This window comes from Neofelis nebulosa, chromosome 8, assembly GCF_028018385.1.
Source record: "Neofelis nebulosa isolate mNeoNeb1 chromosome 8, mNeoNeb1.pri, whole genome shotgun sequence".
NCBI lineage: Eukaryota > Metazoa > Chordata > Mammalia > Carnivora > Felidae > Neofelis > Neofelis nebulosa.
Window position 1 is genome coordinate 3,991,644 of NC_080789.1, and position 14,330 is coordinate 4,005,973.

The window sequence follows — 14,330 nt, forward strand, 5'->3', positions numbered from 1 at the left end:
CACTCCTTCTCCTCTAATTAACTACAGCAGTTAATCATTTAAGCATTTGCTGTCTGCAACTCAACTTCCTCATCCACGAAATGGGATTAGTACTAGCACATACCGTATCACTGCTAGGAAGATTGTATTACTGATATTTTCAAAGTGCCGAGAGCATTGCCTGGTACACAGAAGGCATTGTGCAAGTATCTGCTGAAGAAATGAAATACCTTTGTGAGCACCTACTGTGCATCCGGCACTGTGCAGACAGGGGCAGGAGAAACGGTGCCGTTTCTGTGCGTCCACCAGATATGCTCACGGTGAGGGCGTGAGGGGCCTGTCGATGCACGTCACGGCAGTAAGAAGAGAAACGGGCAGTAACGAAGGCTTACCACCCGGTGCATTCATTAATTTCTACCCTTGGACACTCCTGTGGGTCAGCGGTGTCATGAGCCCCACGAGTGGTGAGGAAATGAAGGCACGGAGCTTACAGGGTGTGCCCAGAGTCACACAGGAGAGAGGCGGGGGACCTGCCACCCTTGTGCTCACTTCAGTCTGTGCCTTTCAACCACTGCGCTTCACACGGTGGCGGAAACAATTACACCCGTTGCTATAAAACATCACGCAAACTCTCGCGCAACTGATGTAAAATAAGCACGACACAGCTGTGTGTAAATGGAGGACGTATATTGTGTTGTTTAAACAACAACAACAACAACAACAACAAAACGCACTTAACCTAGTATTTCCAACTTAAGGTTTTAATTGAAACAGTGATCAATTAATGGAACCTCCAAGAAGTCATCTCCACTGGCATAACTGTCTCTGGTTGTGATGAGGGAAGTCTGATGAATGACTTAATACCATAACCACTACATTTATAGGAAAAACGTACCTTTAAAATTCATGTATGTTAGGGGGCGCCTGGGTGGCTCAGTCGGTTAAAATTCATGTATGTTATACAAGGTAAATCAAATTTATACTGTGAAATATCACCTAAATAAGATCTAACTGAAAAAAACCAAAATTAAGTATATTGAAAAAATCTGTAAGGAAGAGAAAAACATATTATATCATATAACTCAAGGGGGAAAAAGTGAATTTGGAAAACAAGGATTTTTCATAGATGGGCCTTTGTGGCTGAAACAATCAGGACCTTGGACAGCACCAAAAAAAAAAAAAAAGTGTGCTCCTTTCCTGTCCCCACCCCCATCCCCTCCCCCCACCCCCAGACTGGACTGGATTTGTATTAGATTTTAAACGTTGGGATTCTTTTGTATTAGATTTCAAATGTTAGGTTAAATGTCAACTTCTCTGCATTTTACAGTTCTGTCTTAATTTTGATGACTCTCATGTAGAAACTGGTTCCTTTACGTGCAGAACTTACTGATGAGGAACATGTAAAGCCTTTCTCCTGCAGAGACTGGCGTTTCTATCACAACGTCTTTGTTCATTCGTTCAGGGATGGAAATAGAAAGACAGTAATGACATCTGAATAACATTTAGGTCCCAGGTATGGTGAAAAGAGCAGGAAATTGATGCCTTCGGTAGATACTGGGCACAGGACACACACACATAAAATGCTGATTTTTGATTTAAAATCTACTCACGGGCAGCCCAAATGACCCCAATCATTTCTCTTTATCCTACTTTGCAACATGGGCATCTTTCAGCAGTTTCCAAAGCTCTGTGGCTAGATTCACAGGTTACTGAACAAAAATGCGTCTCAACACAAGTTTCCCAAACAACTCATAAGCAAACCTACAAGATGTATTAAGGTGGAAAAATAGAAATTCTTATATTACTAAAATTGTGAAAAATTTGTATTTTTGAAATATCAACATCCATTGTGAACGAGTTGAACAAAACCCGTCTGCAAATACCTAGACTCCGTATCAAGCAGAAAAGCCTTCCCCTACTAGCTTTTATAATGCAACAGGCTGAAAAAATGCAAGTGCTTTGCTGGTTTGCTCTTGGAAGCAGTAACATGGTCGCCAAACTTGCTGTGGCCATTCTGTCCCTTTACAAATGTTGTAAGGCTGGCCTGCCTTCCTTTCTTCTTCTTCTAAATGACTGATTGAGGTGGTGATTTAATCCCCGGCAGCATGTAAAACGAGGCTCTCAGAATCACCAAGCCCTTGGGTAGAGGGCAGGGGAGCTGTTGGCTGTGCGGGAGGATTAACCGTCCAGGGCATCCAAGCAGCCACAATGCAGCTGTCAGCATGTTTTCACTATGCAAGCCCCACATTTCCTAGTTAGAAAACACACAGCCATTACCCCTTTCTGTGTTCCCACACAAGGCTCCCTTTTGTTTATTTGTGTTTGTTATTATATGGCTTATACCGCATGTTTGTTTGATTCCACTGGTGTGCATACATCCATTGAGAGAAGAAGAAAAAGAAGTGTCTATTGCAAACTTGTTAAAAGGGAAAAGGGACTCCCACTGTTTTTTTTTTTTTCCCCCTTTGGAGGGCCTCTATTTGAGAACAGGATGTTAACTCTTTGTGTCCCAGAAAAGAATGACTTCTTTGTGCATTTTAAATTTTGAAAAAAGGCTTCTTTACTGATGGAATGTCATAAATGAGAGAAAAAAACGTTACAGATTACCACAATTCTGGAAGTTGACGTTTCTTCAGAAATCGAGAGTACATTAGCACGTGGGACAACTTTTATTTCATTCTGAACATGCTTAAGCTGTTTGTACAGAGCAATTTACGTATGGCTACAAAAAAACTTAGAAGCACTTTATTCTAGAACAATCGGTATTTCTGTAAAACTTCTGGCTGGGTCTTCGTTGTTTTTATTTTGGAAGATTCAACAGGGACTGTGCAAAATCTAGACAGTTTAGTAACATGGCTGTTCAAGAACGTTTTATGCATTCGTACGTGACCTCCCTCTGGAGCTCTCTGCTGGTTACATCAAGGCTCTGGGCGGCCTGAAAGATTTCAGTGCTCGTTTAACCCAGCTCCACCTCTAACAGGAGTACGTGTATAGAGAGAAAAGGACAGAAATAGACAGATGTAGGTCAAGCTAACTCCTGGTCCCCAAAACTACTTTTGCAACTCTAGAAAGTGGAGCCGTGGCTGAAACGTGGAGTGGCTTTAGGAGACAGTGCCTTTGAAACTGAATGAGACGTGGACGTCCTTTAATCCTGTGGTCCTAGGCACAGAGTGCCCTTCACGGAGGAGGCATGAAAGTGGGTAAGAGGCAGGCATGCGCCTGTGAGAACAATGGGTCTGGAGGTCTAGTTCCCCGGGGGATTTGGAAAGAGAAGAGTTAATGGCCCTCACGTTCTCCCCACTCACTCCCTGTATCGTCCCCACAACGTTCCAAAGGGCTGGGCTCAGTGACAGCACAGCCCAGTCCCTAAAATGAAGAGGGAGCTTCTCTATTCTTCAGCATCTCTCGAATTAATTAGCTGGAAATGAGTCTTGTCAATGTTTTGGAAAGGCAGAAAGGGTGAAAAGAGATTGCTAGAATTAATCACAGGGAGAAACCTACTTCAACTGCCTGCCAGAGTTCAGAAAACCCAACGAGCAGAGAAGAAAAGTAATCAGGCCGACCCGCCATCTGAAGGAACAAATGGAATCCGAGCAAATGCCCCAGTCTTTGCCGAATAAGGGATACGCCCTCCAGGAAAAGAATTTATTATCTGCCGCCACAGTAAGTACAATATATGACTTAAATGCACACTGTATCCATGGGGACAAAGGAAACCGAACGGTTACGTTTCTAAAGCAAAGAAACCACAAAATACTCAAGTTACGTTCACTTTCGAGCTCATACACATCTAACTCTATTACCTAAGATTCATGGATGCCTGAATTTGTACTTAACAAATCTTCAAACACTTGCAATGTTATATGCTGCAGAAGATGGAAAGTCCGGGAAACAGATTCCCAAAATTCAGATGCTTCAATGGAGAGTTCGTTCACTAAGAGAAAAAAAAGAAAACAAAATTGCAGATATAACGGATCTATTTATAAGAATCACCCAAGGGAAAACACACACACACACACACACGCACACGCACACGCATGCACACACACAGGCACGCACACAGCTGAGGGAGGGACCTGAAACAACCCATTCCACAAGACGAAGGGGGCTTACCTGCATCGGCTGCCTCGCCAGGAAAACCCGATTGCTGTCAGAAACTTTTAGACCGCACAGAAATTTTGATGTGCTTTTTGTATGTCTCTCCCCAGATGAGTCGGAACTTCTCATTTTTAAGAAAATGGCAGCTTAAAGCTTGACCAAAATGTTATTTGCGATTAAACTGAGGGCTTTCTTGGCCATCTGAGAAGGCAACACGCTCCCATCCGGGTTCTCGGGAAGAAGCTCTGCCCGTGGGCAAGGGAACAGGGGGTGGGGGCTGCTTTGCACAAACCGGCTGCTCCCCCGGCATACTCACCAGCGGAGGTGTGCCACTGGTGGATTTCAGAATCAGCCTGTCACCCCTCTTTTCAACTTCCAAACCCATCTTTTTGAGCAGGGAGGCGTCGGCCAGCCCCTGCTGTTCCATCTTCGCGATCAAGTCTTGGTTCTGACTGTTGTCTTCTGTAAGGTTTCGGATGGCATACACCACCCACTGGGTCAGGACTGGAAGTGGGGGTGAAGGAATCTACCAACACACTTTCCCGGTTCAGGAGTCGCACACGAGCACTACTGGAAAGGAGGGGGACGAACCCGGCACTGGCGAACGAGTTCCTCCTGACCATGTGTCATGACCACCCAGAGGGGGAAATGATCGAACAGACGTGACACAGGAATCGTACAGGTATGTCCCACGTGCGTGTGCATGTGTGTGATATCCAACAACGGGCACACAGACGTACTTACTTAACGAAGACCCGTTGAATGAACGAGCAAGGAAGCAAAAGTTGGGAGTAGCCACGTCTGAGGTCTATGATCTCTCTCTCTCTCTCTCTCTCTCTCTCACACACACACACACACACACACACACACACACACACACACACACACGTTGGATAATGTTATGGAGCCACCAGGGAAAGAATAAGAACACTACAGCATTAGTCACAAAGATGCCAAGTTAGAGGCAGGCGAGAGGACTCATCTTGTTTAGAGCAAGCTCAGTTATAAATACGAATTGTTCCCTAGGAGTCACCATGGAATTTCCCTCATTCCGCCGCATTTGCAAGATGAAGCCAGAAGGCCTTTGAAGGATTTGCTGTATTTAGTTTGAATACTTGTGCTCTCAAGAAAGCATCTCATCCCCTTGGCCTTGCTGGGCCCCGGCCCTAATTTTGCGTGTCCTGCACAGCAGCCTCCACAGCAGACAGTAGAGAGCCCATGAAGACGACAGAATCGCTGCATTTACTGAGGTCTCTTAGTGACCAAGAGCTGTGAAAATCTCAGGGAAGCGTTAGGTTGCTGCTGCATGCTGTTCTACAAGAAAACTACAGAAGTTGCCTCGGGTACCAACCAGCATTCGGCGCTGGGTCCAGGGATGCATCAGACGTGTCGAATACGGCGGGCCTGGCACCTTCTGCGGTTCCGGAGGGAACATCAAACACCTGGGGTGGGGCAGATGCTTTCTCCAATGAAGAAAGGCCTCCCTGCCCACCATCGGATGGAAGCTGGCAAGAAAAAGAAACCCTTTCCCCGATCGCCAGTTGTTTCCTGTGCAGGCATTTCCGGTGTCAGAATGGGGGCATCTGTGCCCCCAAATTGTATCAGGCTCTCCAGTCTGAAGGGTCAACACTTCTGACCCTGTCCCAGCTCCCAGCATAGTGGTGAGGCCGGTGCTCAGACATTTCTAGCTCCCTCAACTGGACACAGGAAGCCACAGAGAAAGGCTTCAATATGTATAAAGGCTCTTTCCTGTAGTGTTTGGGAAAGAAAGTGAATCAAACGGTTTCCCTAGTTCGGTAAGCTAAAGTAGGGGCATCAGGGTGGCTCGGTCGGGTAAACGTCCGACTTCAGCTCAAGTCATGACCTCACGGTTCCGGGGTTTGAGCCCCGCATTGGGCTCTGTGCTGACAGCTCAGAGCCTGGAGCCTGCTTCGGATTCTGTGTCTCCTTCTCTTTCTCTCTGCCCCTCCCCTGCTTGTGCTCTGCTCTGTCTCCCTCTCAAAAATAAACATTAAAAAAAAAAAAAAAAGCTCAAAGCAAAATGGTAAAAAATAGGCTTGTCCACCAAAGTCAGACAAACCGAGGCATGGAAAACGTGGCAGTTTTATGTTCAGGACGTGTCTTCTTGGGGTTAAAGGGTTGCTCCGTCCCCGTCCCTCTGACACACCCACGCTGGCTCGCAATCCTGACAAGGTCTCGGAGTTCCTCATGGCCTCTGCGCTCCCCTGCTCACAGACAGTCCACACCGGCCCACCTCTCCCGGAGGCGGCCTCGGGCAGTGCCGAGGCTGAGCAGACGTCTGCTCGCCTCTGGAGGTTTATCATCAAAACCACTTGGGAGTATAAATGACTAACCTGTTCCAGACGGCACAGAACAGGAATTGTGGACACCCGGCTGATGCTGATCCTAGAATTAGTTGTCCCCCTTTGGTGGGAGAATGCCCTTTTGCCACTTATCGGGCATCCTTCGATGACAAAGCCCAGGCCCTTTACAGGGCTGTATTTCCTTTCTGGAGATCGAGTCCATACAAACATCCAGATGCATAAAGGCCTAAATTAGAATTTCCGTCCCTTTTCCACAATCACCGAACCCACCCCCCCCCCCCCCCCGCGCCAGTATGAAGAATAAAAATGAGAATCCTGGGTGACAAAACTTCTGATGCGTTAGTGAATTTCTGAACAATGAATTGTCTGCTGCAAGTACTTTCTCATCCAGAATGACCTCATTCTACAAACTCCTCACTTTTTGTACCAAACGGGGGGGGGGGGGGGGCGGGCAGTGATCAAGAGATCAGATTGAAGGAGCAAGCAACAGAAGGGTAAATTCAGGCAGGAAAATAAATACAGACGCTTGAAGAATTTTGGTTCGTGTGTGTACGTCCTGAGCGCTAAGTGACGGGAGTGGAGTACTTCTTTCGAAGGCTTCCTGTTAGTTAATTCACTGCAACAGAACTGAACGCAGGAAAACTGAAGTCTCACTGAGAGCTCCTAGAGACGGGGGCGGGAGGTGGGGCGCTGGCTCGGCAATGGAGGGATCCCATGCAGCCCGGATGCTGCCAGATGAAAGGCGGAGCGTCTCTGCAGCAAAGAACCATCGTCCAGAGCTTCAGGGATCAAAGTGCGTGTGACGGGGAAACGACCCCCCCCCCCCCCCCCGGGGTCGCTGCGCACCCTTCTTGCCGGGCACCCTTCGCGACCCGGGCTGCCTCTGAGCGCCGTGAGTCAGGCGCGCCCACTGCGTGTCTCCGACAGCTCTTCCAGGTGCACTGCGCTCACCTGACTGTGACATTCGAGGGCAGGAGCCGCACCAGATTCACGTCTATGCCTCCAGTCTGGCTCCAGACACAAAGTGAGTTGCGGACTTTGGAAGCCATGACTGTCTGTTTCTACCTGTCCACCCAGACGCCCTGCGAACTCCTCGGGGGCAAGTGTGATCCGCCTCTGTTCCAAGCACAGTGTCGGGAGATGTCTGTGGGACCTCTGAACAAGGAGTGCTAGCTCCCACTCGCCACGTGGGTGGGGCCGCGGTGGCACAGCAGTGACCCACACAGGCTGTGCTTTTCCTTCTGGTTCCTGGTGTGGTTTGCTGACTCAGGGCTTTGCACGGCGGAAAGATCAGATGAAAGAAAACCACTACAAAGGCAACCCAGGCGAGGAAGCTGCGTGCGTGGTGTCGATACAGGGTATGGGACAAGAGACACCGGGAGGATTCCCACGTGGGCAGAGGCAACCAACGCGCCTTGTGGAAGCGGCGCCACGGCAGCTTAGTGGCACTTCACCCTGGAAGCGCTGGGAAACGAAAAACCCGCGCGCCCCCCACTCTGCACGTAGCAAAAGAGCAGCCCAGAGGAGAAGGAGAGGGGTGAAGATTCCGGCGGTCAGACCGGGCAGGGGCGCTGCTCCCGGCTGGGCCAGCACGACTCCGGGAGCACAACGCAGCCGCTGTGAACTTCTCGAGGGACAGATTCGCGGCACAGCCACGCAGCGGACAACCTAATAGAAGAAGCAGTAAAGCCCAAAGCAGAAAAGGCACGTCTGTCTTTTTCTGCACCTGGTGTTCAGGAGGCAAGAAGATGTGCGTAGACGGAGTGGGGGGTCGGGAGAGGTAGGGCCACACGCTGGAGTCCGCTCCTTTGCACACCTTGAAGATCGGAAATAACCGAACAGCAACCCCCCCCCCGCCCCCCGCCGACTTTTCACATGAATGTATGTTTCCCATTCTCGTCAATGTGAAGTCATATTTCCTCCTGAAGGAGGATTTTGTGAAGTTCGAACGCGGTGCCCTGAGCAAACAGGAAAGGCCTGCTCTGCTTCTCCACCCTCGGTGAGCACCCACACCCGGGGTCTGTGTTGTCCCATCTATAAGTTAAATGCCACACAGACATGCTCTCCTTTGTCCCTATTTCCAGGGAGAACGCTTTAGCACTACTGTCTAGGGACTCTGACTTAATCATAATTAAAAAACCAAATTTAGCGGTCGTTTCTTTCACAAAATTTGAGTTGAAAAGAGAAAACACCGAAACAAGCCCTTACAAGCGGCATCTCACGCACACGAGCCTGGCTCATGAATATGCATGGCTCTCCTCATTAGCGGCTGTGAAAGCCCGGAGCCCTGGGCAGCCTGCGCAGCCCTAGACAGCCCGAAGGGTCGCTAGGGAGATTAAAGGGAGTCCCAGTTAATATTCACATTGCCCTCTTGTTCCCTCTCTAAAGAGACAGACAGACAGAAAGAGCGGGGGGGGGGGGGGGGGGGGGAGAAAATTAAACATCTTCTAAAGTCTAATCCAACCAACACGTGAAGTGCTTTATTGTGCGCCTGGCTTTAGAGAGACAGCTTCTAAAGTTTCCATAGCTACTGCAAATACAAGGCGTGAGCCTGTGCGCGACAAAACTGCCCTGAAAGAGCCTTGCAATCAGCACTCGAGTGAGGACTCCACAGGGCTGGCTGGCTCCTCAACAGGGCACTCTGGGGTCTGGACACAGGCACAAAGGGGACAGTGGCAATGAGCACCCCAGAACTGCCGTGCTTGGGAAGGAGGCTCCTCTCGGGCCCAGAGCCGCAGCCCCGGGCTTCAGAAAGACCCAGCTCAACACCGAACCCTGCGGCCTTGGACAAGTCGGGTGGTGAGGTGTTAGTGAGGCACAAAAGTGTAGGCCTGGAGACAGTGCGATCTAGAAAATCTCCCAACACGGATGTGACGAACCAGCAGACTGACGTGCCAAATTCACTTTAAAGTCAGAGAATTAAAACACCGCAGTTGGAAGTGTCCGATGAGAAAGGTTCCATCTAAGAAGGGCAACACCCGTTCAGTTCTCAGAATCAGACACCTGTGTACCCAAACGCAGGGCCCGGGAGGACAGGGGCTCCGTTCTGGTCACCGCTCCAGCTCTGTGGCTGGAAGGATGCTGAGAACAGTGGTCAGCAAATTAGGGCCTGTGTTTTTGTACGGATGCAAGTTGACAATAGTTTTTATATTTTTAAATCATTGGGGGAGAAAAATCAAAAGCTACTACTAACTGGTGACACATGGAAATTATTTGAAGCTCAAATTTCAGTACCCATAACCAATGAAGTTTTACTGGCACTTTATTCATGCCCATTCACTGACCTACTGACTATGGCTGCTTTCATGTTCCAACGGCTGAGCTGTGGAGGTGTGGTAGAGACCGTCTGGCTGGCAAAGCCAAAAATATTTACTAAATTTAAACCTTTACAGAAAAGGTTTGCCTACCTCTGGCCTAGAACACGGAAGGCACCAATAAATATTTGTTGAGTGAATAAATGAGCTTTTTAAAGTCCTGGCATTGAGAGACTTACATTAGTAGGGCGCCTGGGTGGCTCAGTCAGTTAAGCGGCTGACTTCAGCTCAGGTCATGATCTCACGGTTCGTGGGTTCGAGCCCCGTGTCGGGCTCTGTGCTGACAGCTCAGAGCCTGGAGCCCGCTTCGGATTCTGTGTCTCCCTATCTTTCTGCCCCTCCCCCTCTCACACTCTTGGGGTGTGTGTCTCTCTCTCTCTCAAAAATAAATGTAAAAAAAAAGAAAAACTCACATCTAAATCAAAACAATTTAGCTTATGTTAAAAGATTTTGATAATGTGTGTATACATACTATCTACGTAATATCTATGATATTTTATATGTTATGAACCTGTACATGCACAGCATGCATCTATATTTAACATCATAACATATACAATATGTATATAACAAATGTAGGTACTATATACATAGGATCTACATTTAATTTTTGCTTTCGGGATACATTTCGAAAAATTATTTTTAGACAACAAGCCCATTGATGGCATGGGATTTACGTACTGCCTAACAAAGTCAAGTATTTAGCAGGGCACAGAGCATAAAAACCTTTTACAAAGTTGGTGTGAGAATGGGATGTTCGATATGAGGCAACCTACTTGATCAGGTTTTCGGGTTTCACAAAAACCGTGTAATTACCTGCCACGTTATAAATTAAGGTTTTCGTAATACGAAGTTACGGTTCTGCTAAAGATCAGGATGCTTTCAAACGACTTCCGTATCTAAACTAGTATCTTCACAGAAGTGGTAAAACTGAAGAATTTTTCAGAGTGCAAAGAAGTAGCTCAGTTTAAAATGCTTCTGGGGCGCCTGGGTGGCGCAGTCGGTTAAGCGTCCGACTTCAGCCAGGTCACGATCTCGCGGTCCGTGAGTTCGAGCCCCGCGTCAGGCTCTGGGCTGATGGCTCGGAGCCTGGAGCCTGTTTCCGATTCTGTGTCTCCCTCTCTCTCTGCCCCTCCCCCGTTCATGCTCTGTCTCTCTCTGTCCCAAAAATAAAAAAAAAAAAAAAAAAAAAAAAAAAAAAAAAAAAAATTTAAAAAAAAAAAAAAATAAAAAAAAAAAATGCTTCTGAAAACGCTTTCCCTTGCTAAAAGACAAAATACTTCTAAATATGCCTATTCTGTCAGGCAAAGGACGAGCAGGCATCGAAAGGGCGGCTTCTCTTCCCGCGGCAATGACTTACTTCCGCCTTCCTCCTAGCCACACGAGTCAGAGAACCTGCCCGTGTCGGGGGGGTGCACTGGGGGGCCCCGCTTCCCAGGTCCTCACCAACCTCAGCCCTGCTCTTCACGTACTGACTTTCTGAGGGGAAAAAAGTGGCGTCTCTCAAACTGCTGCCCCGGGATCCCTGGGCTCCCCCGAGGCCTCTGCCGGAGGACGAGGACCTTGTCCAAACCACAGAGGACGTCCGAGTGGAGGTGGTGAAGGAGGAAGAGCTCACGATTCAGGGGTTTCTGGAGGGTGAGGGGCACCCAGCTGCGGACAGACGAGGGCCGGCGGTCAGGACACACCTGGAAAACACGGCCACCGTTCCTTCCCTTCCCGGGGCAGCACGTGCTTTTCCTGCACGAATTGACTCGACCTCCAAGGGCCAACATACTTCCCTTTCCTTCTGCCTTCCTCTACCATAATTACCTTCTGCTCTTAACTCTCATTATGTCATCCGGCTAACCCCATGCTCTTCTCCGTCAGGAAATTAAAGCAGAAGTTTCTGCGGTGCGGATTCCATCCGGGGTCTCCCCTCCTGGCGCTGGAAGCCAGAGTGTGCCCAATAACCGCCACAAACCGCCCATCTGGCTCCCTCCTCCTTCTCCAAATCGTCGGCCTATCTGGTATCTATCTGATTTCCCTCTGCACTTCTGCATTTTAATAGGAGGGAACATCTGTGGTTCAGGCGCTCCAGCGCCGTGCGGATCCGAGCCGTTCGAGGCTCTGCCGCGTGTTGTGTCCCAGAGGCACCGACAAATGAACGCATGCGTCCTCGCTCATTTACCAATTACTGGCTAATTGTGAATCCTGAGCGTGGTAACGGGAAGACTGACCCGGCTGGTGGGGGCGGGGGGACAGCTGCCAGATTGGTGGATTACAGGCCACAGTCTGGAGAATATGAAAGAATACTTGTGTTTAGCACGAGCTCCAAGAAGGGGCAGGAAGGAGTCATCCCGGAACCACCCCCTCTGCAGGCAGGGGCCGTTTCCTGGCCTCTGAATCCCCAGGGGACTAGGACGTCACAGGAAGAGCCACAAGGCCCAAGAACACAAACTGCCCAATTCTGACAGAGCTGTGTCAGACACTTTATTCCTGGGCTGAACCCCAATCAGCACCTTCTAGGTGATTCTGGAACAAAGGGTGCATTCTCTGTCCTTGGTAGGCACGATTTACTTTCCGCAAGTGGAGCCTCTACAGGGGGGACCCGACACTCAGCACCTCACGGGCCTCTGCGCCGCTCTCCCCACCTCAGGTGGCTCCGCGTCCCCAGCACCGTCACACACGTGCAGACGCGGTCTGTCTCTTGCCCCCCACCCCCTCCACACCAGCCGGGTTAGGAGCGCTTGGTCCTCGACAAATCCCACACGTATAAAGCCCAAGCCTCCAAGATGAGCAAAGTGACACCGGCCGAGTGACGGGAGGAGGAGGCCCCTGCCCTCTGTCACCACACCCGCTCCCCACGCCAGAAGCTCCTGCGGCTGAGTGAGGGCTGCGTGGGTAGCTCACAGCCGCGGGGTTTTGGAGGTAAAGGGTCCGAGGGCACTGCGACCAATTTCGTACGTGACACAGTCTGGAGTCACTTGACTCACCACTTGAAAGCGCAGTGTGAGGGGCGCCTGGGTGGCGCGGTCGGTTGGGCGTCCGACTTCAGCTCAGGTCACGATCTCGCGGTCCGTGAGTTCGAGCCCCGCGTCGGGCTCTGGGCTGATGGCTCTGGGCTGACGGCTCGGAGCCTGGAGCCTGTTTCCGATTCTGTGTCTCCCTCTCTCTCTGCCCCTCCCCCGTTCATGCTCTGTCTCTCTCTGTCCCAAAAATAAATAAAAAAACGTTGAAAAAAAAAAATTAAAAAAAAAAAAAAAAAAAAAAAAAAGAAAGCGCAGCGTGGCACGGGGCGGTCAGAGCGTGGCGTCCACATCCCACGACAGGGCTCGGGATCACAAACGGCCACCACCGCCTCTAACCGAGACCGCACCAAAGGCTTCTGGGGCCATGAAGCGGCTCCATGTGCGTCTGGGGCCGCACTCCAGTGTCACCCCCGAGACGCCGGCGAGCCCCTGCGTGTCCCGTCTCAGCGGCGCCTGGCACGGGGCGGGCACGCAGCACGCGCTCGGTCAGCGGCGCGGGAAGAACCCCCAGGGCCCATCAAGCTGCGCGCCCCCCCTCCCCGGGGCCCCCTCCCGCGCCCCTTCTCAGGCTGCGGTCACGGGGTGAACCGGACCCCGCCCACAGAGCGGGTGATCACCTGCGTGCCGGGACCGCCGGCTTCGTCCCCGCAGCTGCTGGCGCGCGGAAGGAGAGACGCTTTCGGCGTCCGCGGGACGAATGCCCCCTGCCCGTCTTCTACCTACTTCGAAGCTCTTCCGGGGCAGGTGGGCCGTGACTGAGAGGTTACTGAACACACGCGCGCGGGGGCCCAGCCCCACACGAAGTCAGCCCTCGCGCTGCAGGGGAGCGTTCGTCGGGGAGATGCGCTCTGGACACGACAAACTCCTAAAGACACCGTGCCGCCCTGGTGCCGCGATCCCCGCTCGGGGCCGCGGCCGGAGACCGCGCGGAGCCACCTGGGACGGCCCGGCCCCCGAGGACGGAGCAATCATGAGCAGAAGCCCGTGGTCGCACAGCAGAGACCCCCCCCCCACCCCCCCCGCCCCGGAGGCTCCAGGCCCCGTCTGCCAGGCAAGAGAACGTCCGTAAAGTACCGTGTGCCCTCTGGGATGAAGGAATCGGGTGAGCAGCAGTGACCTTCTCCGCAGGGACTCCGCGGTAAGCAAGGCTTTGCGAGAGGAACCGATTCCAGCGCCTCTCATGGAACCAAGACCGTCAGCGCATCTGCACGAAACAGTAAGAGCAAGCGCAGCAAACGTGTCGGCAGCGGCTGTGACACGCCCAGGACACGTCGGGGCTGTTCCGGGACCCAGAGGAAGCATTCAGTCCTCAGGATGCACTCTGCAGCAGGTACGGCCACCCTCCTTTTACGGATGACGACACAAGACGCCGGGGCTCACGCTGGTCCGAGGTCACACACCCTCGGGCGGCTGAGCCAGGGTGGGAGGCGGGCTCGGCACCCACCCTCGCGACCACCGCGCCACCTACTTCCGAGCACTTGTCCGTGAGCGTGGCCGACGAGGAGGGAAGTGGGGGCGGCGGGGGGGAAGGAGGCGGACAGAGCGGTTCTTCCTGTGGCTCGGTCTAACCGCAAGCCTCCTGCCTCTGCCTCCAAGTCAGTTAA

General features: G+C 51.2%; 1 protein-coding gene across 3 annotated transcripts in view; it reads right to left on the minus strand.

The window, feature by feature from the left end:
- Window positions 1-2,629: 2,629 nt before the first annotated feature.
- The window catches only part of ATXN10 (ataxin 10), a 170,235-nt gene continuing 158,534 nt past the window's right edge, over window positions 2,630-14,330 (minus strand). For all 3 annotated transcript variants that reach the window (XM_058741012.1, XM_058741011.1, XM_058741010.1), the window contains 2 exons: window positions 4,394-4,581; window positions 2,630-3,913 (listed from right to left, as the gene is read on the minus strand). In XM_058741012.1, coding sequence (XP_058596995.1) covers window positions 3,911-3,913; window positions 4,394-4,581 — 191 coding nt within the window. In that variant the 3' untranslated portion in view covers window positions 2,630-3,910. The remainder of the gene's footprint in view (window positions 3,914-4,393; window positions 4,582-14,330) is intronic.